This window comes from Diplotaxodon limnothrissa, linkage group LG22, assembly GCF_057381915.1.
Source record: "Diplotaxodon limnothrissa isolate DT_005_m linkage group LG22, D_limnothrissa_male_GT1.1, whole genome shotgun sequence".
Taxonomy (NCBI): domain Eukaryota; kingdom Metazoa; phylum Chordata; class Actinopteri; order Cichliformes; family Cichlidae; genus Diplotaxodon; species Diplotaxodon limnothrissa.
This window is the reverse complement of record NC_140616.1, coordinates 5,891,760-5,912,684: the sequence shown is the minus strand read 5'-3', so window position 1 is coordinate 5,912,684 and position 20,925 is coordinate 5,891,760. Positions and strand designations below refer to the sequence as shown.

Genomic DNA, 20,925 nt, shown 5'->3' with positions numbered 1-20,925 from the left:
AAGGTGGAGTACTAACAGGAGGTCCAGGAGGTCCTTGTACTCCTTTTTCTCCCTTTGGTCCAGCTCCTCCCTAAATCCAGCAGGAAAAGGAAAGAAGCATTACATCATCACATCGATTCATCTTTGAATTTTACTGACACTGCACTCATGTTAGCGTGGTTACTCACAGATGAACCCTTAGCTCCTTTGATACCTTGAGGACCCTGGAAAAGATGTCAGACTTTAATAAAACGGCTTCAATGACAGGTTTGAGGAGCAGGAGGAGGAAGAATGACGTCATGTTCCTGAAATAAAACAGCACAAATACTTACAGGAAGACCAGGAGGACCAGCAGGGCCGAGGGGTCCGGTGCCTCCAGGAAGTCCCTGTGTTACAAGACATGAGAATCATTTCCATAAAAAAGAGTCAAATAAAATAAAGGTTTCACTGCCTGCTCTTCATCGTGTGACAGAGGTCAAACTTACGGTCTCTCCTTTGGGTCCAGAGGATCCCTGAGGCCCAGGAAGGCCTCGGTCTCCCTTCTCTCCCTGCTCTCCCGGAGGTCCGATGAGACCGATAAGACCTTGGTGACCCTTCTCTCCCTTGGCTCCGGGGTCTCCACGCAGGCCGGGCAAACCAGGCGGTCCCTGCAGGAGGAGAAGCAGAGAAAAGAAAAGAAGAGGACGAAAGCAGGAGGACAGACGAGAAGAGGAAAGATGGAGGATTAAAGAAGGCAGCAGGAGCAAAGTGCAGCGTGACGGAGCATCAAGTGCAAACTTTGTGTTTGCTCTTACCAAAGGTCCAGGCGGTCCTTTCTCTCCAGCAGCTCCTGGTAATCCTTGTCCACCCTGAAACACAATTATTAACACACTTAGTGAGTGAACAGCAACACATCAAACAACAAGTGTCACACACAGTGAATTTGTTTAGTTGCTGTTTGAATAAACCCAAAAATGACTGATACACTGAACTGACCACTGATCCTGGGAGTCCTCGAAGACCTTCGGTTCCTGGTTTTCCTGGTTGACCCTGAGGGCCGACAGGACCCGTCTTTCCTGGGGGACCGACTGCACCTGGATCTCCCTGTGAAGGGTGACGCCAAAGAAACGCGATTCAAAGATTCCTTCTTTGCATCAGTAAAAGTTATGCATCACAAAAATAAGATTGATAAGAATCTGAGAAAAACAGAGTTAATCATTTATTGTAGAATCATTATTAGAAATAAAGGGTCAGTAATCAGATGTAAACATAGTTTTGTCTTATCATCTGAGAGCTTTTACTCACTGTGATCTGTGCAGATCATTTAGTAACTGAAGGACTCACCTTGGTTCCCTTCTCTCCCTGACGTCCCTCTGCTCCTCTTGCACCAGCAGGACCCTGACATGTAAATGAGGTAACAGTGCATCAGTGAACACAAGTGATAAAATACTGTATTCCTTCAAAGTTAATAAGCTTTCACTAAATCATAGGAATGAATTGTATTTTACATAGAGGCCATTTAAATACGACTGCAGGAAAGAAACAGAATAAATGTTTGATGGTGTCCAGGATGCTGCGCTCAGGTTGGGTGTTTGGGTGATGATACTCTAAACATGACTGGTCAGTAAACACAACCTTATATGCTCAGGTAAATAAAATGTCAAACTGCAAAACTCTGTGATTGTTTTCACCCTTTTTCAAAAGCTGGAAGCATTAAAAAAAATATTGGCTGCATGAAAAACTTGCTACTTAAGTGATTTTTCACAGCAGCAGGTTGCCATCAGACTGAGTGATCTTACCCTCTTTCCTGGGGGTCCAGGAGGTCCGTTCTCACCAGGAGGTCCGGGCGTGCCCTGCGATAGGAGGCAGAATGAAAAGATTGATCCCTTGAAAAATTATATAAATGAAACTTGTCTGTTTTGGATATTTACTAAAACAATATATGAAAGTAATGAGAAAGTGGCCACTTTCATGAGTATTTTATAAGTTTTTACTATTTCTTTTCCATATGGGTGAGGAGCTGGATCATTTCTAATCCTTCATTTCTGCATCGCTGCATCTTTTTTACTCACAGGTTCTCCTGCTTCTCCGTCCTCTCCTCTCTCTCCCTTAGCACCATCCTGGCCCTAAAAACAAAGACGATGATGTCAGAGGTTTTCTTTGGGTTGTTCGGTTCAGCACGAAGCTCAAACGTGCAGTGAAGAGGCTGAACTGAACTGTCGGCAGCTGTGGAGCCACATTTAACATCTCTGCAAATAAATAAACGTGAATCATTCAAAAACGACACTTACTCTGGGTCCAACCTCACCAGGGGGGCCGGGATCACCAGGGAAACCAACAGGACCCTGAAATTAATACAAAAAGATCAATGATTAAACACAGTAAAGAGATCGGTGCTCACTGATCTGTGCGGCAGTCTGTGTATGTTCTGGTGTGTCCGGTTCTCATACTGGGTTTCCTTTGGGCCCGTCGTCTCCTGGTCCTCCTCGTCCTCCGGCAGGTCCAGCAGTTCCAGGTTGGCCCGCCTCTCCCTTCTCTCCGCGCTCTCCACGAGGACCCTGTCCACAGAAGTACAGACCTCTTTGTTTGCTCATGGATGATATTTAGATATCAGCGACAGCATGACCTCCTGATGCATCGGCTCAAAAAAGCATTAAGATCACATCGTTCACCTTCTTTCCAGCCTCTCCTACGATTCCAGGTGGTCCGGCCTCACCGGGCTCTCCCTGTGGAACAAATATCACATATTTTAATCCAGTTTTTCTGTTTTTGGACACAAAGCTGTAAAAATATTCCTTCAGTACTGCACCTTCTCTCCAACAGCCCCAGGATTACCAATACCACCAGGAGGACCTTGAGGACCCTGAAAACAGACAAAAACTGATCAAATAATTTCCATCAACAGTTACTCGGAGGAAAAAGTATCAGATAATCTACTTTAATTAACCCTGAACATGAGTTTCATGAGAATTTAATCTGCTAAAATTAACTTGATGGAAAAGGAGCGAGTTTCACAGAGGTTCAGTAAAAGCTCCAAAAACTCACGTCAGCTCCGCTGGGTCCAGCAGGGCCACGGGGTCCTGGAGGGCCTGGAGGACCCTGGAAACATAAAGAGGATTTGGTTATTATCATCATGTTATTTATTTTGTTGCATACGTCATTACCAGTTATTACAATATTCATGTGTTTGTGAAACTCACCATAGGTCCAACATCTCCCGTCTCTCCTTTCTCCCCAGATGGTCCTGGCAGTCCCTGCAGAGCAAAGGTCAAAGTTCTGGATTAGGAGCTTTGCACAAGAGCGATGCTCGAACTGCACGAGTATTTACATCAAATCCAACGCAAAGAAAGGAAGTGTTGCTGCTTTTTGACATTTTAAGGTTTTTACCTGGAGTCCGATGGGACCTGGGGCTCCTGGGAAGCCTCGGGTTCCCTCATCACCTTTAGCTCCGAAAGGACCCTGCTGCCCCCTCGGTCCAAGATCTCCATCAGCACCCTGCACCACAGAAGAAGAAGAACAAGGACAAAAGCAGGACATAAGAACAGTTAATGTGCTGTTCTCCTGACTGGATGGATCTAAACTAAAATCTGGAATAATCTTGTATATTCATCACATAACTACATTTTCATTTTAACAAGACCTTTATCAAATCTGTAAAGTAAAAACTGCAGCTATCATCAAATGCATGCACTTGAAATAAAAAAGAGTTTCTACTCACAGCTGGACCAGGCTGACCTACAGGACCGAGCGGCCCGGGTGGACCAGGAGGACCCTGCAAATAACCAGAAACAAGCACATGAACACAGAGAAACAACAATCATTAGGGGAGAAACAGCATTATTAGATCCTGATCGTTACCATCAGAGGTAAATATTAATCTCTGATTTAAGTCACTCACATGCTCTCCTTTGGCTCCTTTGGCACCCTTCTGCCCAGGCTCTCCAACCTCACCCTGAAACAATAAATAAAATTCATTTTATTTTACGCTCTGAGCTATTTTGACTCTTGACACCTTCTGAGGTGAAACATTCACCCTGCAGCTTTCCAAGAATCTTAAGCTAAGGTGTGATCTCTGTTACTTAGAGTTACTGGCCTTGTCTCCGTCCTCGCCAGGAACTCCAGCTGTTCCAGCAGGGCCGGGCAGACCCACAGGACCCTGCACTCCGTCCCGACCTGCTGGGCCAATGGGCCCTTTCTCACCCTGAGCAGGAGAAAGAGAGAAATCAATAATTGATTTTCATCATTAGCTGGACAGACTAAATTTGATTAACACATCCGGAAGACTCACAGGGACTCCCTTCTCTCCAGCTGGTCCAGGTGGGCCCTGAGGGCCTGGTCTGCCAGGAGGTCCGATGGGTCCAGCAGTACCAGCTGGTCCCCGCTCACCAGGAGACCCCTAAGAAATACATGAGGTCAGCACCAACCACAGCAGGTTTTCATTAAGTGAATAATTCATTCTTAAGTTGGAAGAATAAGTAACAGATTTTAAAAGTTTTTAAAAGATTTCTATCTCCTAGTGAGAGACTTGAAAAATTAAACAAATACAATGATGGTTAACATCCAAACTCAGAGTACGTTCTGTTCTCCTCACTTAACTGAAAGATCCAGACTTGCATCCATTATTTCTGCACTATGAACATTTCTTTAAATGAGTTGTTTTTTAATATGAACAGAAACCTACAGCAGGTCCAGGAGGTCCAGCAGGTCCTTCGCCTCCCTTCAGTCCTCCACCACCCTGGAAGAAATGACCATGCAGGAATAATCAGGACTCTTATTCTAATGACTGAGATAAGAAATGTTTCTTAAACACCTGGATCCTGGCTTGATGACATATGCTGGATCATTTATACTCACAGGGGTTCCAGGAAGTCCTCTCTCTCCTGGGAAGCCTCTCAGTCCTGGAGGACCATCTTTTCCAGGCCGTCCTGTGGGTCCAGGGTCCCCCTTGGTGCCCTCTTTCCCTGAGGGACCAGGAAGCCCCTGCTCACCAGGTGGACCTAGAGGTCCGGGATGGCCACGCTCGCCCATGGGGCCGGTCTCTCCTGATGGGCCCTGGAAGATGGACATGGAGAGGGTTGAGAGAAGAAGAAAGCAATGATGGAAGGAAGAATGCAAAGCAGCAGGGTGTGAATATGGAGAAGTGAAGTGTGTAAGTTGGCTCGTGATGTGATTTACTGTAGCAGTAACAGTATGTGCACCACGATGAATGAACTCACCTGAGGTCCAACAACTCCAGGAGGCCCAGGTGGACCCATTTTACCTTGGAAACCCTGCAAGACACAAACTCAGTTAACAGTTTATCTAGAAAACACAGACGCTCCGATCTGAAAGGCAAAGACGTGTCCACTCACAACCATCATCACAGTCTGTGACTGAGATGAAGAAAAATCTGCTGTGATGACTTTTTTGTTTATTTGACACAAAACACAAATAATTCTTCTCCATAAATACAGATTCAAGCATCTCTGTGCATTAAATTTCACAGATCACTACTTCAGACAGACAGAAGACAGCAAAGCTGGGAGGAAGACATGCAGTCAGTGGTCTGGATTAAAACCCACATCTATGGATTAAGGCCTATGGGCCACCTGCTCCACTCAGTGAGCTCAGGTGGAGGCACCTCTAAGAAAGAAAAATAAATAAATAAATTAATAAAAAATACAAATTTAACTTACAACTTCTCCTCTCTGTCCGGGATGTCCTGGCAGGCCATCCTTTCCTGGTGGTCCCTGTAATAAAACAATAAACCAATTTTATCAAACTGTACAAAGTACCTCATTTTTTTTTATTAATAGCTCAGTGATATCACCCTGAATTTGTATCATTACTAAAATCAGTCTGTGAGGAACCGTAAATGAAAACGTTTACTTACAGGAGGTCCCTTTGGTCCGGGGAAACCATTGGCTCCCTGAGGTCCTGGCAATCCCTGAGAAATCACATGTGGTAAAGTAAGAACATTAAATATTTGACTCAAATTTAAAAGTAAGTTTTTCCAAGCAGGACACACTTCTGTGAACTTCAACACTCACCCTCTCTCCAAGAGGACCATGAGGTCCATCACTTCCTGAGGTTCCCTGACAGGAGCAATAAAAGAAGAATGAATTAAATACAAACTCTTCTTTTCTTTATTTAAATTATTTACAGGCAAAAATCAAAAGCAATAAATGTAAATGGCATCGAGGGTTTTTAGGCAAGTCTTGTTTAAAAAAATCCAGCTCTGACTTTTTTGTTCAAATATTTATATAAAGATGAGATACGAGTAATTTCTTTCACACATTCATGTAAAATATGAAGTGAAAACAGGATTCATCAGTAAATCACAGTGTGGGCAGTTTGTTTCAGGTGTGCAGACGAACCTTTGCTCCTGGTTTCCCCGTGGCCCCCCTCGGCCCTCTTTGCCCTCGGGGGCCCTGATGGTCAAAAACAGCACGTATAGTTAAGTTACTACGATACACTCAAATCATATGAAGCAACAATTAAACAACTCTGAAAACTGTGTTTCTGCTGATCACCAGAGGTTACACTGATGATGGGTGATGTACTGATAGGTTATTCTTTAACGCTGTGAGCAGAGCAGCTTCTAAACCCTGAGCATAATAAACAGAAAAAGTACCGTCGGGCCTCTCTGTCCTCTCGGACCTGGTTTGCCGGAAGTACCCTGAAGAGAATCAGACAGACAGTTAACATTAAACATTAGTTAACATTAGAACTTTTGTTATAACCTGAGAAACTTTATCCTTGTTAGGTTTAAATGTCTGAGTCTTCCACAGAGACGTCGTCTTACCCTTGTTCCCTTCTCGCCGTTTGAACCAGGGAATCCTGGGAATCCAAGAGATCCCTAAAAATAAACCAACATGTCAGGATCAGCTGTTCCATCAGGATCAACCACTGATTCAGTGCTAATGAAAGGCTTGTGCTTCTCTTACCTTTGGTCCTTGTCTTCCAGGATATCCAGGAACTCCAGGTACACCGAGTTTACCCTGGAAACAAACGATGACGTCATTCATCACAGCAGGTGTGACTGCGTTTTCTAACCTGCTCCACTACAAACCAGCTGGTTATGACTGATTAATGCTGGCATGTAGGTGAGAAACCTGAGAAGCACTCAACATGATGCACAGGTGTAACAGTCACATTATCTTGTAATAAAGTTCATGTTATAAAGTTAAATGTCAGGTTTAATGGAGAAATTCACATCAATAAAACATAAAAAACTCCTCAAATATTTAGAAAAATTCAAATAAATACTTGTTTCAGATCCCAGGTACAGGTGAAATATAATTCTTACACAAGACTGCATAAAAGTATTAAATGATGGTCTGAATAATAAAAAATAATTACTTTTATGCAGTCTTGCTGTAATGAAACAGTTCATACCTTCTCACCAATCAGTCCAATAGCTCCAACCTCACCGGGGGGTCCAACACGACCCTTTGGCCCCTCCGGGCCGTCCTCTCCTCTGGGCCCTGATACTCCAATCTCTCCCTGTAAGAGATCAGAGTGGAAACACAGCTGTGAGATTAAATCTGTGCTGTACACAAAGCAATAACTCAGAGCAAATATTAACATGGGTTAGATTAAAAATCTGGACCATCCAGTCCTTCATTCAGCCATCTAGTGTTACATTAAAGAACCAGCCAACTGACCAATCAGCTGCTTCATTATTCACACTTTACCCTCTCTCCCTTGACACCGAAATCTCCTTTAATTCCCGGGAAGCCGTCTTCTCCCTGGCAACAAAAACAAATAAAAACACAATGAATAGATGTACATGACACCAACCTTGTTTTTAATTATAAAATGCAGTCACATGATATCTCCGTTTTCCTTTTTTAATCACCAGATGTGCACATTAACACGATGTTATTGTGTAAATGTGATATTTATTCATTTACCTTCTCTCCTTTCTGGCCTTTCAGGCCGCGGATGCCTTGTTCTCCCTGTGATCACAACAATTTCATAATCAAATCATTTGCATTCTAATAAATCACATTTAAAAATTTTCTTTGCTAATTTGTTTTACGACACATTAAAAATTAAGTGCAGTGACCTTGACGCCCCGAGGACCAGGATAGCCGATAGCTCCCTGAGGACCGTTAGGACCCTGCAGACCAAAGAAAGCAGGTTTACAGCACAACACACACACTGTGGTAACTACGACCACAAGGACAAACCTAACAGAGGTTACAGGTCTCCTGTTAGGATGGATAATAATAGTAATATGAATGAAGTAATATAAAGTGATGGAGTTATGGCACCCACATGGTTTCCCTTGGTGCCAGGAGGCCCCTCCTTTCCTGGGTGACCCTGTGACATGAAAACAGAGAGTTTAAGGCTTAGAAACGACATCACCCAGCTTTAGGTGGTTCAACTTAATAAACGATATAAAGAAAGACAAACATACAGGAGGCCCATCAGCTCCAGGCATTCCTGGGAGACCTGGTTTTCCTGTGGGACCCTGGAGAAGGAGACAAAGTGTATATAAGGTCAATAAATGCTCCTTATTTGAAACGCCTCATATCTGCATGAAGCACACTTTTCTGCTTCGTCACTGACGAGTACGACAGACTCACATGGTTGAAGTGTGAGCGAGAGAAAAGTGCACTGATACAGAGAACGAGTGTTATTCTATGAGACTCAGAGTGCTGATTCCACTGCTCGGTGGGGAAAGTGTCGATGTGAATGAGGTAAGGCTGCACAATTTCACTTTAGTTTCAGAGATATTCATGCTGTCACTGTCACAGCTGGAGTGTCTGTGGGTCACAGCTGTATGTGGTTGTCGGGTTATATGAGAGTGACTGCAGTCTTCATGCAGGCAGCTGTGTGCTGTACTGTGTGTGCATGAGGTAAACCCTGCACTTCATATCAAACTTAATTTAGAAGATTCATTTTTAAGTGGAATAGCATAAGATCGTCATCTCTGACAACAACCATCATATTTTCACCTTTGTGAGATGTGTGAATTTGATTGGTTACTATAATTCTTAAACATCCCACAGACTCCTGCTGTAACAGGTGTTTAAAGATCTCTTCCTGACAACAGCACATCCTACTCTCTTTGTTTACTTTCTCAGTGTCGTCACTGCAGTATTTAAATGTCAGAGTTGGAGAATAGAGTTGAATAATGCAATGAATTAATAATATTCCAACTATTATATGACTGTTTATTGTTGAATACTTGTTTAGAGCCAACTTTCATTATGTAAATGTACTTTAAATAGAGTATGATGAATATCTAAGGTCTTACTTTCTCTCCTGGGGGTCCGATGGCCCCCTGAGGTCCCGGCATTCCCTGCAAAAAACCCCAAAACACCGCGTGACCTTTAATCAGTTTATGTAATTATTACAATTTGAGCATTAATCTTTCCTTTTATCTTTGTGTGCATGTTCCTGCATAGCTATTCCCATACATTATCACGTATCAGGTACGTCATAATGACCAGGTGTTCTCTCTCTCACCTGAGTTCCTGGGGTTCCCTGCTGACCTGGAGGTCCTGGCTCACCTTGGGGACCCTGAGAGACAGAAACAGAAGAGGAGAGAATAACGATCAGCGCAGGGCAAAGTGAAGGAAAGAGGAAGAAGAGAGAATCTGTCAGAAACTAGCTAAAAGAAAAGTTTTGTGTTAACATTATGAGTTCTGATCTTAAATGTTCAAATACACACGATAACAGGATAACATGGAAACTGTTACTGACCAAGCTTCCTTTGGAACCGTGGGGTCCATCGTTTCCTCGAACACCCTGAGAGAAGATCGAGAGGAAGAAATTAAAAACGATTCCCCATAAATGTCTAAATGTCAGCTTCTACTCAAAGCATTCAGGGAACAGGAACTGAAAACATCATCTCTGGTGCTTTGCTCAGCATCACTCATAGAAAACGAAACATCTTGATGTTGATGCAGGTTTGTCTTTGTGGGCATCTTCCTATTTAAAGTGCAGTCGGCTAATTTTACACAAGTCTTTGGAAAAAAGTGCACAGAGTATTTGTCTGAAAGCGCTGGTTTGTACTTAAACATGTTATAAAATTTCAAAACAAATGTGAGAGTGTAAGGTAATAAAAAGTGTTTACTGTGTTTAACATTACATATTTAAAATCTGTAAGAAAAATACATGGAACAAGAACACTGATGTTCCTGCTTCTGTCATATTAAACTGATGGAATAAACTTCCCTTAAAGCTAAAACTTTACTTTAGCAGAACAAGCAGAAAGTTTAAATATATCATGCATTCATTTTTTTACATGTTGGTATGTTTTGAGGAGGCTGTGGGAACATCACATGTTCATTTTTAGATTTGGGATGAAACCAGGTTACTGGCTGTTGGTTCAGGTGGTGCTGTGGGTGCTCAGTGGTCAGAGTGGGGTAAAACAATGCAGCCAAAATAACAGCAGAAGGCTGGGCGTGAAATCGCTTCTACTCACAGGAGGTCCGGGGATTCCTGGAGGACCTTTGGGTCCAAGCAAACCACGAGGTCCCTGCAAACACACAAGGACACACAGGCGTCATGCAAACCAGGATCATTCACTCACACATACTATTGTTTTTAATGGAAATGAAAGGAAAAACATAAAGAAAGAGAACTTATAAATATATAAAGTATAAATACAGAATGAGCTATTTAAAGAGGTAATCTGCATTCTCCTTCTTTATCAAATCTAAAAGACTGACCCACAACTAGCTGCATAAAAAACACAACTCCCTATTTCAGTGATTCTAAAAGCACGTTGGCTCCTCCTCCATCTTTGTGTTACTGCACTACATTATTAATTACAGTAAAGATCCCTAAAATATCATAAAGGTGTGATGATTATGAAACAACAGGTGCAAAGGTGACCTTGTTATGTGAGATATAAAAACAGAGGCATGTATTTTGGGAGACCATTTAAAACACAGACAATAAAAGCACGAGTAGAATATAAATAGAAAATAGTGGGAGGTGTAGAATCAGCTGGGCTGTGACTGAAACACTCACTGGTTCACCTGGGAGACCCCTGGGTCCAACGTCTCCATCATCTCCCTGCAAACACAGAAGAAGCACGTTATGGATGAAAAGATGCTGATCAGCAGTGACACAATATCTGGATGTAATATTAATATTATAATATTCTCAGATCTGCGTACCCGTTCTCCGTCCTCTCCTGGGCCCCCTGGTGGTCCCAGTGGTCCAGAGTCACCCTAATAAAATATAAGGATGAAGCAGATGTAAATAAATGATTCTCCAGCGGTAATAAAGATTATAACTGAAAAACAATCATTGTTTTTGAGTTTGTTGGACGTACCCTGTGTCCTTTATCACCAGGCAGACCAGGAAGACCATCGAAACCACGGTCACCCTGTGATAGACACAGACATGAACATTACTATTATCTCACTGTAGAAAGTAGAAATGCATCAGAAACGATCTCAATACAATAACAATGAGCACACAGCTGAGGCCTCAGGATCCATGAGAAAGACTTTGATACAGCTGAATAATCAGGGAGAACAAACTGACTGTGTCGAGGTTTTGGCACCAAAATGACACCAGTATTTAAATTTTAATATCAATTCTTATTGGACCAATAAAAAAGCTACAGAGACAGGGTGGAGGCTTCAGGCTGGTGGTGTTTAAATAAAGGCAGTGAGGGTACCTTAGTTCCAGGCTCTCCTGGCATTCCTCTGGCACCATCAGCTCCAGCACGGCCCTGCGAGGAGCAGAGGAAGAACATGTTTAAGTGAACCTACGTTTAAAGACAGCTTAAACAGGAGCACAGGTGAGCGTCTGGATGGACAAAAACTGGCTTTTAGAGGTTTTAAAACTTTCTGGTGACAGCCTGAACTGCAGGCCTGAAACGACACCTACTCTCATAAAACTTAAAAAATAAAATTTACAACGACAAGTGATACACACATCTTGATAAAAATGTCAGCTGTTCATACTCACTCTTCTTCCTGCTTTGCCTGGAGGGCCCATCATACCGTGGGGTCCCCTTGGACCCTGAAAATAAACCAGGGGCCCGTCAGAAGTGTCAGTTATAACTGTGATCTCACAGACATGAGCTGAAAAGGTTCACTTAGAACACAATACAGGAGTAATAATAATAAAGTCATTAATAATTTTACACACAGCTGTTGTTATTTACCTGAGGACCGGGGTCTCCAAGCTCTCCCTTCAAACCAGTACTTCCTGGATTTCCCTGAAAGAGACTCAATCGTCTCAGTCTCATTTTACTAATGACGATGTCATATACACTTAGAGAACAGACCGATTATTATGATCCAAATGAAAGGTAGCATACCAGGGGTCCAGGGCGTCCGGTGAATCCCATTGGTCCAGGAGGCCCCTTCAGAGCCATCTACAGAAAACACGACAGCTGCTTATAGCAGTGATTCAGGAAGAAACTCTGTTTGCATATTGATTTATGTTCCCTGGATAAGATCATCGTCTTAACGTTCACAGAATACATCATCTCTGTTCTGTGTTCTCTTACTGACCACATTAAAGTCTTATTTTGATTCTGAGTTTTCATAACATAAATAGAAAAACGAAATAATTAACAAAGTGCAGTTTTAATAAAATATTGGAGACAATGTCATTTCACAAAAGGTGACAATACCAGGGCGAAACAAAGCATCATAGATAGAAAAGCTGAAATAAAAACTCATATCTGACCCTGGCTTGGGATAAGATGGCTGCAGCCTGAGCCTCCTGTGCAGAAACGACCGGCCCCTTGTCTCCTCCACTCTGCCCGAAGCGGAACTGCAAACACAGAACGAACATTCAGACTCAGACCTGATCAGTGACAGTGACGCAGGAATTACTCTAACATATATATAAAAAACAAGGAATAAACATTTGAATAAACAAACAACTCAACATCTGAGAGCATTCCTATAGACTGTAGCTGTGTTCAATGAGGAAAACCCGAAATAATCCAACTTTGAAAGACCCAAATCTCAATGCTTATAAAAAACCAACACTGACAATAAAGAGTTAAAACACATTCAGATCTGGTTTAAACAAAACATTTGCCCAAATATGACTCATATTTATAGCTATTCTGATAGTTTCCATAATCGGTAAAGGCTGAAAGGTTAAAGGTGACTTACAGGCAGCATGAGTGAAGTTCCAGGAGGTCCAGGAACCCCATCAGCTCCAGGAAGACCAGGCCTACCAGGAGTGCCCTGCAGGATATCAGAGGGGCAACGGTGAGTCGGCCAGTATAAGAATTTAAAAACATAATCAATTCAGCTCCTTTTGTATAGCACATGTGTAACACACAGATTCAGATGCATGCCTACAAACCTTCAGATAAAGGAAAAATACTCACCCTCTCTCCGGGGTCACCGACAGAACCAGGAGGTCCAGAAGATCCAGGAGGTCCAGTGGGACCCTGCCAGATAAAAATTAAGAGTTTAAATATTTGTCGACAGAAAGTGAGGATTTATTTTTTAAGATGGAGAAAAATAATATTAACTTACAGCAGGTCCCTCAGGTCCTGGAGGTCCTTCAATCAGCATCCCCTGCAAAATCCAAAATAAAGTAAAAAGACAGACAGACAAACCCTCCACCATCAGGTGTCCTCTTAATGTCTACTCCATTAATCCTCTAATGAGCAACACTTCAGAACGTTTCTTAACTGGCCTCACAAGCTACAGCGCCACAAATATCTTTGTAAAGGTAAATGTGTATAACTACAAGGTTAACTGGCCACTTTGTTAGGTACACAGGTCCAGCTGCTTGTTAACACAAACATCAAATCAGTGGTCTGAAAAAGAGAAAATATCCAGCGAGCGCAGTTCTCTGGGAGAAAATGCCTCAATGATGTCAGAAGTCAGAGGATAAGGACTGCTTCAAACTGACAGCAGGCACAGAAAACCTAATTAATCACCAGTTACAACCAAAGCATCACTGAATGCAAACTGTGTTGAACCCTGAACAGATGAGCAGACCAGGCTGTGCTCCTGTGAGCTCAGAACAGGAAACTACAATCAAAACTGGACAACTGGAAAAATGTTGCCTGGTCTGATGACAATGCAGGAAGATGAAGCACAGAGCTCAGATTTCCTCAAACTGTTTTTTTTTTGGATAAGACAGTGAGTTTACTGTATTCACATGATCTCCACAGCCACCAGACCTCAGTCCAACAGAGCACAGAGGATGTGCATTACAGATGTGCAAATCTGCAGCAGCTGTGTGATGCTATCATCACCAGAGTCTCTGAGGAATGTTTCCAGCACCTTGCTGAATCTAAAGAATTAAGGAAGTCCAAACTGACTGTAACAAGCAGCTCCTAACAAAATAATTGGTGAGTGTATTTCTTGGATTACTGTGAAGAGCAGGATAGTAATGGGAAGGTTGCCAGTGCAATTCCCTGTAGCTTCTGGTAAAACAACCCCCCCCCCCCCCCCCCCCCTCCCAAAACACCCGGTCAGGTAAAACTGTTGAATTGACTCACAGGCTCCAAGACAGCAGGCTCGCCCTTTTCTCCTTTCTGGCCTCTAACAGCAGCCTGAGGAAAACACACATGCAGTCAATAACAAGTACGTACACACACACGAGGCAGAAAAAGTGTGCACAAAGTCACTGAAAGCAGATTTCAGTGTTTTGACTGCATGCACATACACATGTGTCAAACATTATCGTACTAGAGTTGATAAAAGAGTAAAATAAAATGAAAACCTGCTCTGCTTGAATTAAAGTGTAAGTTTGTATCCAAATACCATTGATTCAGCAGCTCTCCAAACTGTTGGTCCATGACTTACAGACGTATTTATGCACAGATACAGAATCCTCTGAGCTGGGCACCAAAATACAAAGACATATACTCAAAACGACATTCAGGGCAAAAGATCACCTCTGAATGCCTCTTTATGGAGCATATGTGACAGTATAAGTTACTGTAAGGCTCAATACACACACTGTAAATTAAAACCCATTTCAACCACTGCTGTGATAACTTTGCCTTGAAATGCATTCGCTGTCCGTTTCTCTGTGACTGACTGAGTTTGCAAGCTATAAAACGGAGACTGTGAACAAATTTTACATGAATGTCGTCCACTCTGAATTCACGGTTTGGTGAATGATGGTTGATGCATCCAGTCTGGATAGCTGAGATTTCTAAACTCCTTAACTCCATGTTTGAGGATCATCTCTGTGCCAGTTCTCAAAGCAATGTTCAGTGTTTGAATTCAAATTAGCAAATTAGCTACCAAAACATCAGTAGCTGAATTAATGTAAGGCTTAATGTAAGATAATCTCTCTCTGCAGTGCAAACTCAAACAAGTCACGTGACGGGACACTGAATGCAATTTCACGATACTTTGTAGAGCTGGTTGAAATGTTTTTTGTGTTTTTGCCTCTGAAGCAAAGCGACTTACGCCTCCCTCGTCTGTCACAGCGGACAGGGCGGGGCCAATGTTGCCATCAACCTCTGCAGTCTCTGGTGATGGTTCATTGTAGTCTCTGTAGTTATAGTCGTACTCCTTAAGGCCCACGTCCCCAGTCTCATACTCCTCAGTGAAGAGCTCTTCTCCAGTACCGCCCGCCTTGGCGGCGTCTACCTCTTCTCCCACCAGTGCTGGCTCCACCTGAGGCTGCGACGAGTTTATCGTAGCCACAGCGGGATGGATGGAGGGGCACGAGAGAATGATTCAAGTAAAGGAAAAGAAAAGGTGCAGAAAGAACGAGGAGAATAGTCAAAGAGAGGGGGAGAGGTGTGCAGGACGGGGAAATGTTCAGGGTGGAATTGAAATAAAGAATGAGAGGAAAGCAGCGGTGGAAGAGGAGCATACAGAAAAAAGTGAGTCTTACCTTTTATAAATAAACAGTCACAGAGGGAGAGAACACAAACAGACATCTGGCAGACCGTACAGGCTACAGGCGATCGGGTTTATCCTGGAAACCCTAACTCTTCCATTAATCATCTGAAGTTTAGTTTATTCTGGAATAATTTCACCAAAGCTTTTTAACATCAGTCCTCGTGATGACCGGTGATCAAATACGTTCTCACAATTGTAAAAGTTTGAGAAGTAAAAACACTTTTAATGGTGATGTTTGCATCGTACGTGCACACACAGAACTGATGTTAAACACTTTGTGAAGACGAGCTGCTACGCAAAGCAAAAACTATGTTATTTCTTTTTTTTTTACTTACCATGTAAGTTTAATAACAAACAAGAATCCAGTGAATTTACTGCACAGTTTTCTAATATAAAAAAATCCACATTGCATTAATATATCTGACACACCCTCCCTGATAATTATGAATAATGTCGGTATTTGGTTTCTAAATCATATCCTGGTAAAAAACGCAGCAAAAATCGAAACTGGAAAACAAAACAAAATCAAAAATGTGATGAATTTGCAAATCATCTAGATCTTTAGTACAGTTAGATTTTCTCTCAAACAAGAATGCATTTAATTCATCTTTTTTTGCTGTGGTCTTAAGCACATATCAGATATTCTCATGTGGATCCTGTTTTCACAAGATTCTTGTTCTTATGTCGAGATAACGACAATGATGGATCTCGAGATGAGAACAAAACTCTTGCTGTTAGGAAAAACGGGAACCACGTAAACATATCCGATGGTACACTCGGATGATTGCGGTGCATTCTGTCTTGAAAGAGGTTTTTCTTATGTCTTGTCACGTGACATCGATGCCAACAAAACAGTGATGAGTGGTTAGAAAAGTAAACGGAGAAACAAAGAGCTTAAACTACTTTGTTACACTACAAAGACTGGGCTCACCACCACACAGGAATCACATCCTCCTCTCCCTCAGAGGTTTTATTAAAACACTCATATGTGAAGTTTAAGCTGTTCTGTGGACTCTAGCTTGATTTGATGTGTGTTTCTGATAAGTGTGTCATCTTCTTTTTACCTGTACAGCGTTTTCTTCTTGTCCAACCACCTCACCCTCTGGCTGTGTGAAGGTCTCCTCATAGTAATAATCGGTCTCTGTAGGGGTGTGGCCAGCCTCAGAATATTCAGTGTCTACATCCTAATTGGTCAAGTGGACAGGAAGTGGGGGAGCAGGGAGGAAGTAAGCAAATTCGATTGAGAGAGTGTGGTTAGTTCAAAGTCTTCTGGTTCATGATGAGTTAAAAGAAGAAATGAGACATGAAACTGTGGTTGGCAAAGGCAAAGAGCTTTTTAGCTGCAACTCACATCTTTAAAGTTTAAAGAACCATTTTTGAAAAGAAATTTCAGGTCGTTTCAGAATCTCAGTGACTATAAATGTTGCCTTACGCAAGATTTAGAGAGTCATTGAGATAACTGTAGTGAGATTTCTTTTCGTTTATTCGCTGAACCATTTTTGCTTTTTAAAGCTCACAAGCCAAGACTTAAGAAAGGGTGAAATATGATCGTATTGGTGGTAGAACTGAGAGCTTCTAGCTATCCCATCAGGTGAAAACATCATAACATGATGCTCTGGGATGAACTAGTTTCACCTCAGGATGAGACAACAGTGAAACAACCCCATTTAACAGCCTCACAGAACACGATTCAGTGAAGTCAATCACTGCTTTCCACAGCATGGAACATTTACTGAAATTCTGATTTTAAGCAAAGCATAATGGAAAGTTCTGTGAAGCTGCTTAACTCACATGAGATACAAAATATGACAGCAGACAGGGAGACGGAGATCAGGGAGAAAACACAGGTACGCAAAAAACAACCAAAACATAGAGAGGACAGAGTGACAGGGAGGTCTGATGTGTTGCAAGTGTGTAAAATATGATAGTATGTGTTGCATTTATGTGCCATAGCAATCCATGCTCATTCATTAGACCCGTATGTTAAAGGTTTCCCCGGAAAGAAAGAAACAGAGGGCTGGAGTGCGTTTATGTTCTGACATCCAGTTTCAGCAGCTTGAAGGTAGGAGTGAAGTAAAGAACAGTGAAACCGTTCGATTAGCCATGCTTCCCTTTGCACCGCTGTACCATATCATATGTGGAAGCTGGTGTGATCATGGAGATCATATGATATATGAACAGACAGCTTGGTATGAACCAGCTTCCATTCTGAAGGCCAGATTTTGCATCATCGAGGATTTGCATCAAAATTACTGAAAGTTCAAAGAATTCACAAAAGAAAGCAGAAAAAAAGAGGTTTCATAAAACTTTTGCTGCAGATCCTGGATGATGGAAAGATCTGGAAAAGAGATTGGAAAGATGGGACATACGACCCGGGCTGTTCCAACCCAAACATCGGCCTCCTGCTGTACCTGCTGATAACGGTTGGTAACTTTCTTCGGTGGGACTCCAGTTCCGCTCAGCGCTGTGTTGCCAAACGGTGGGAAAGGTTTGTGCGATTTTATATCCGGCACTTTGTTGACTCTTGTGGGTCTGGCTGGAGTCGGTCGGACTGGGGCAGATGTTGCCACTGACTTCGTCGGGGGGGAATCCCTGACGAAGTTATTCCCCCGTTTGCTCACCGGGGGGACTTTGGTCACAGCTTTAACGTCTTTGACGTCTGCCTTGCTTTGGGTTTTTACTTTTGGAGCTTTAGTGGCTGCAGATTTTGTAGGTCCTGGTTTTGATGCTTTGGTGGGTTTAGGTGCCTTGGTGGCTTTGACCACAGTTGTTTGAATTTTTGTTGTAGTTTTGTGGTTGCCATTAGCCTTAGCCCCACCATTGCTGTTACCTTTTGCTTTAACATCGGTGGCCGTTTTGCCGTTTCCATTGGCTTTCTTCTCTGTTGTGACTTTTCCATTGCTGCTAGCCTTCGAGGTAACAGGAGCTTTCTTCTCAGCTACAACCTTACCATTGCCATTTCCATTTACTTTGACCTGAGGTGTTGGTTTGGCTCCAGTTGTAGCTTTTGCATTACCATTTGCTTTCTTCACAGCGCCAGTTTTGCCATTGCCATTCTTCGCTGGGGCAGCTGTGGGCTTAGATTTGGTTGGTTTGATTTTAGACAGGAGGACGTCTGCTGCAGTGGGCTTTGCTTTGGAGGACTTGGAAGCTTTGGTGGGCATAGGTGGCTTGATGACGAGTTTATATGATCCAGACTTGACGGGCTTAGCTGGAGTGGGCTTGGATTTTACAAGTGTGGGTTTAGCAGGTGCTGTTTTTTCAGTGACTGCCTTCTTCTAATAGCCGTGATTATTGTTTGGTTGAGATGTTATTTTGTATGTAAACGTGAATATGGACAAAGACAATGAAAGAGAGTAGAAGATGACAAAGATACACGGAGATGGGGAGGGGGATGAAAAGCACAAACAAGGGATGACAGAAGGAGAGAGAAAGACAAGAACGCATGTTTTGAGAAACAATGACATAAAGATGGCTAAGGCTCGGATGATTTACTGAGACTGTACAGGCATTACTGGATACAGCACAGAAGTACACTGACACCACTTAAGCATTAAAAATGGAATTTACACCAAGATGGCCAAACAATATGAAATATTTCATGTCTATGAACCAATTTATTTGAGTTTGTTTTTGCTGATCTCTCCAATAATGCCATTCCCAATACTAAATAACAAAGCAGCATCTTCGTGCTAATAAGAACTGAGGCTGTGGTTTGGCAGAGGCACTGAGAGCGTGATGGGGCAGGTAAAGCTGGCTGCAAAACACTCACACATACACACACAGGTACACGCAAACATACATAACGCTGATACCAAACCTGCTGTGTAGTGATTAATGCACCAAGCAAACTGTAAGAGAAGGCTGCTGCAGTTTAGTCATGCAAAAGAAGTTGCAGGGACGGCGGTCTGGCATGCAAATGCGTGTTAGTCACATAAAACCACAAAGTGTAAAGTTGTGTAGATCAATGACTCTAACCACCATGCTGCTACAATAAAATACATGCAAATCAAAACTGTATTCACAAACAATCGCCTACAAAAATACGTTATGAAGAGAAAACAGAGGAATATACCCTCCTCACAAAGGTCAGGGGAACAACCATGAATGCATTTACTAACACAATCACGTGCACTGACATTCTTGTATTTACACAGACGTTGATGTAGAAACTTTTGGTGCAGAAGCACAGTAGGTGCATGCGGTAACATCCTCCCAGACAATGAAGTAATCATGCAAAACAGTAACAGGACATCAAAGACTGTGTGTGTCATTAAACCCCATGTAGTGAGCGATCACAGGAAAGCTTCTGTAAGTGAAATAAGCTGATTACCCAATGTATGACAAACCACACCTAGTATCTGGTAACATGACAAACATGAAATCCACTGCATCTGTAATCTAACATGTAATCACTGTAATCCAAGAATTTTAAATATCTTAACGCTCTCTTAAAGTCCAGTTTATATGATTATGAAATCATATAAATATCAACTTTATCTCACAGCAATTCATTCAAAAATCTCCCTTTGAAGGTGTTTGACATCATTTGTAACCTAAATAAAACAACACAGCTGCACCCTCACTGCCCCAGTGCCCCCACCTGGCCACATGTGAACACACAACATATATGACAACATGTAAATGACAAAAATAATCCTGTGTGATGGGGATGGAGGTAATCACATGTCTGCATTAACGAGAGAAGCTGATGTAATAAAACAAAAAGGGGGTGTGGAGTAATGAGCGCAGAGCGAGAGAGGCAAAAATAAAACAAATAATTTATCGTGTAAGAAAATTTCGATTACATCCCAGCACTTGTAAACCTAATAATACAGGATGGATTATGAGCCAGTTATGGTTTAAATGCCTCTCTCTCCCTCTCATTCTCCCTCCCTTCCACAAACCCTGCTCGTGTTTTCCTTCACTCTCGCTCCCTCTTTACCTGTTGGTTGGGGGCCCCAGGTTGGGGAGAGGGGGTCGCGGAGGAGGAGGCAATGCCTGTTGTTTCCTCATAATAATAAGGGTATTCATGGTCATCCTGCTCCTCATCAAAGTACTGAGACAGATGGAAGGAACGCGAAAGCGAGAGGAAGAACGCATGAAGAGGAGTTTAGATTTCCACGGGGAGGTTGAGAGAGGTTTTAGAGGCCATGTAGGGATAAAT

At 42.5% G+C, this 20,925-nt stretch overlaps 2 protein-coding genes across 2 annotated transcripts in view; one reads left to right on the top strand and one right to left on the bottom strand.

The window, feature by feature from the left end:
- Nucleotides 1–20,925, top strand: part of LOC146609264 (class I histocompatibility antigen, F10 alpha chain-like) — a 217,268-nt gene that overhangs the window by 99,884 nt on the left and 96,459 nt on the right. The window lies entirely within an intron of this gene.
- col11a2 (collagen, type XI, alpha 2) overlaps nt 1–20,925 on the bottom strand; it is a 39,420-nt gene that overhangs the window by 3,003 nt on the left and 15,492 nt on the right. The window contains exons 6-60 of the mRNA XM_085346780.1: nt 18,170–19,036; nt 16,823–16,942; nt 15,318–15,533; nt 14,396–14,449; nt 13,419–13,460; nt 13,268–13,330; nt 13,047–13,121; nt 12,610–12,696; nt 12,236–12,292; nt 12,080–12,133; nt 11,881–11,934; nt 11,588–11,641; nt 11,237–11,290; nt 11,079–11,132; nt 10,930–10,974; nt 10,379–10,432; nt 9,655–9,699; nt 9,418–9,471; nt 9,206–9,250; nt 8,363–8,416; nt 8,221–8,265; nt 8,009–8,062; nt 7,854–7,898; nt 7,635–7,688; nt 7,336–7,443; nt 6,885–6,938; nt 6,743–6,796; nt 6,572–6,616; nt 6,315–6,368; nt 5,988–6,032; nt 5,831–5,884; nt 5,634–5,687; nt 5,175–5,228; nt 4,813–5,010; nt 4,640–4,693; nt 4,247–4,354; nt 4,052–4,159; nt 3,857–3,910; nt 3,677–3,730; nt 3,346–3,453; nt 3,159–3,212; nt 3,004–3,057; nt 2,768–2,821; nt 2,631–2,684; nt 2,409–2,516; nt 2,250–2,303; nt 2,031–2,084; nt 1,758–1,811; nt 1,303–1,356; nt 955–1,062; nt 774–827; nt 465–626; nt 312–365; nt 168–203; nt 17–70 (exon numbers count right to left, since the gene is read on the bottom strand). Of these exons, the coding sequence (XP_085202906.1) occupies nt 17–70; nt 168–203; nt 312–365; nt 465–626; nt 774–827; nt 955–1,062; nt 1,303–1,356; nt 1,758–1,811; nt 2,031–2,084; nt 2,250–2,303; nt 2,409–2,516; nt 2,631–2,684; nt 2,768–2,821; nt 3,004–3,057; nt 3,159–3,212; nt 3,346–3,453; nt 3,677–3,730; nt 3,857–3,910; nt 4,052–4,159; nt 4,247–4,354; nt 4,640–4,693; nt 4,813–5,010; nt 5,175–5,228; nt 5,634–5,687; nt 5,831–5,884; nt 5,988–6,032; nt 6,315–6,368; nt 6,572–6,616; nt 6,743–6,796; nt 6,885–6,938; nt 7,336–7,443; nt 7,635–7,688; nt 7,854–7,898; nt 8,009–8,062; nt 8,221–8,265; nt 8,363–8,416; nt 9,206–9,250; nt 9,418–9,471; nt 9,655–9,699; nt 10,379–10,432; nt 10,930–10,974; nt 11,079–11,132; nt 11,237–11,290; nt 11,588–11,641; nt 11,881–11,934; nt 12,080–12,133; nt 12,236–12,292; nt 12,610–12,696; nt 13,047–13,121; nt 13,268–13,330; nt 13,419–13,460; nt 14,396–14,449; nt 15,318–15,533; nt 16,823–16,942; nt 18,170–19,036 (4,560 nt within the window). The remainder of the gene's footprint in view (nt 1–16; nt 71–167; nt 204–311; nt 366–464; nt 627–773; nt 828–954; nt 1,063–1,302; nt 1,357–1,757; nt 1,812–2,030; nt 2,085–2,249; nt 2,304–2,408; nt 2,517–2,630; nt 2,685–2,767; nt 2,822–3,003; nt 3,058–3,158; nt 3,213–3,345; nt 3,454–3,676; nt 3,731–3,856; nt 3,911–4,051; nt 4,160–4,246; nt 4,355–4,639; nt 4,694–4,812; nt 5,011–5,174; nt 5,229–5,633; nt 5,688–5,830; nt 5,885–5,987; nt 6,033–6,314; nt 6,369–6,571; nt 6,617–6,742; nt 6,797–6,884; nt 6,939–7,335; nt 7,444–7,634; nt 7,689–7,853; nt 7,899–8,008; nt 8,063–8,220; nt 8,266–8,362; nt 8,417–9,205; nt 9,251–9,417; nt 9,472–9,654; nt 9,700–10,378; nt 10,433–10,929; nt 10,975–11,078; nt 11,133–11,236; nt 11,291–11,587; nt 11,642–11,880; nt 11,935–12,079; nt 12,134–12,235; nt 12,293–12,609; nt 12,697–13,046; nt 13,122–13,267; nt 13,331–13,418; nt 13,461–14,395; nt 14,450–15,317; nt 15,534–16,822; nt 16,943–18,169; nt 19,037–20,925) is intronic.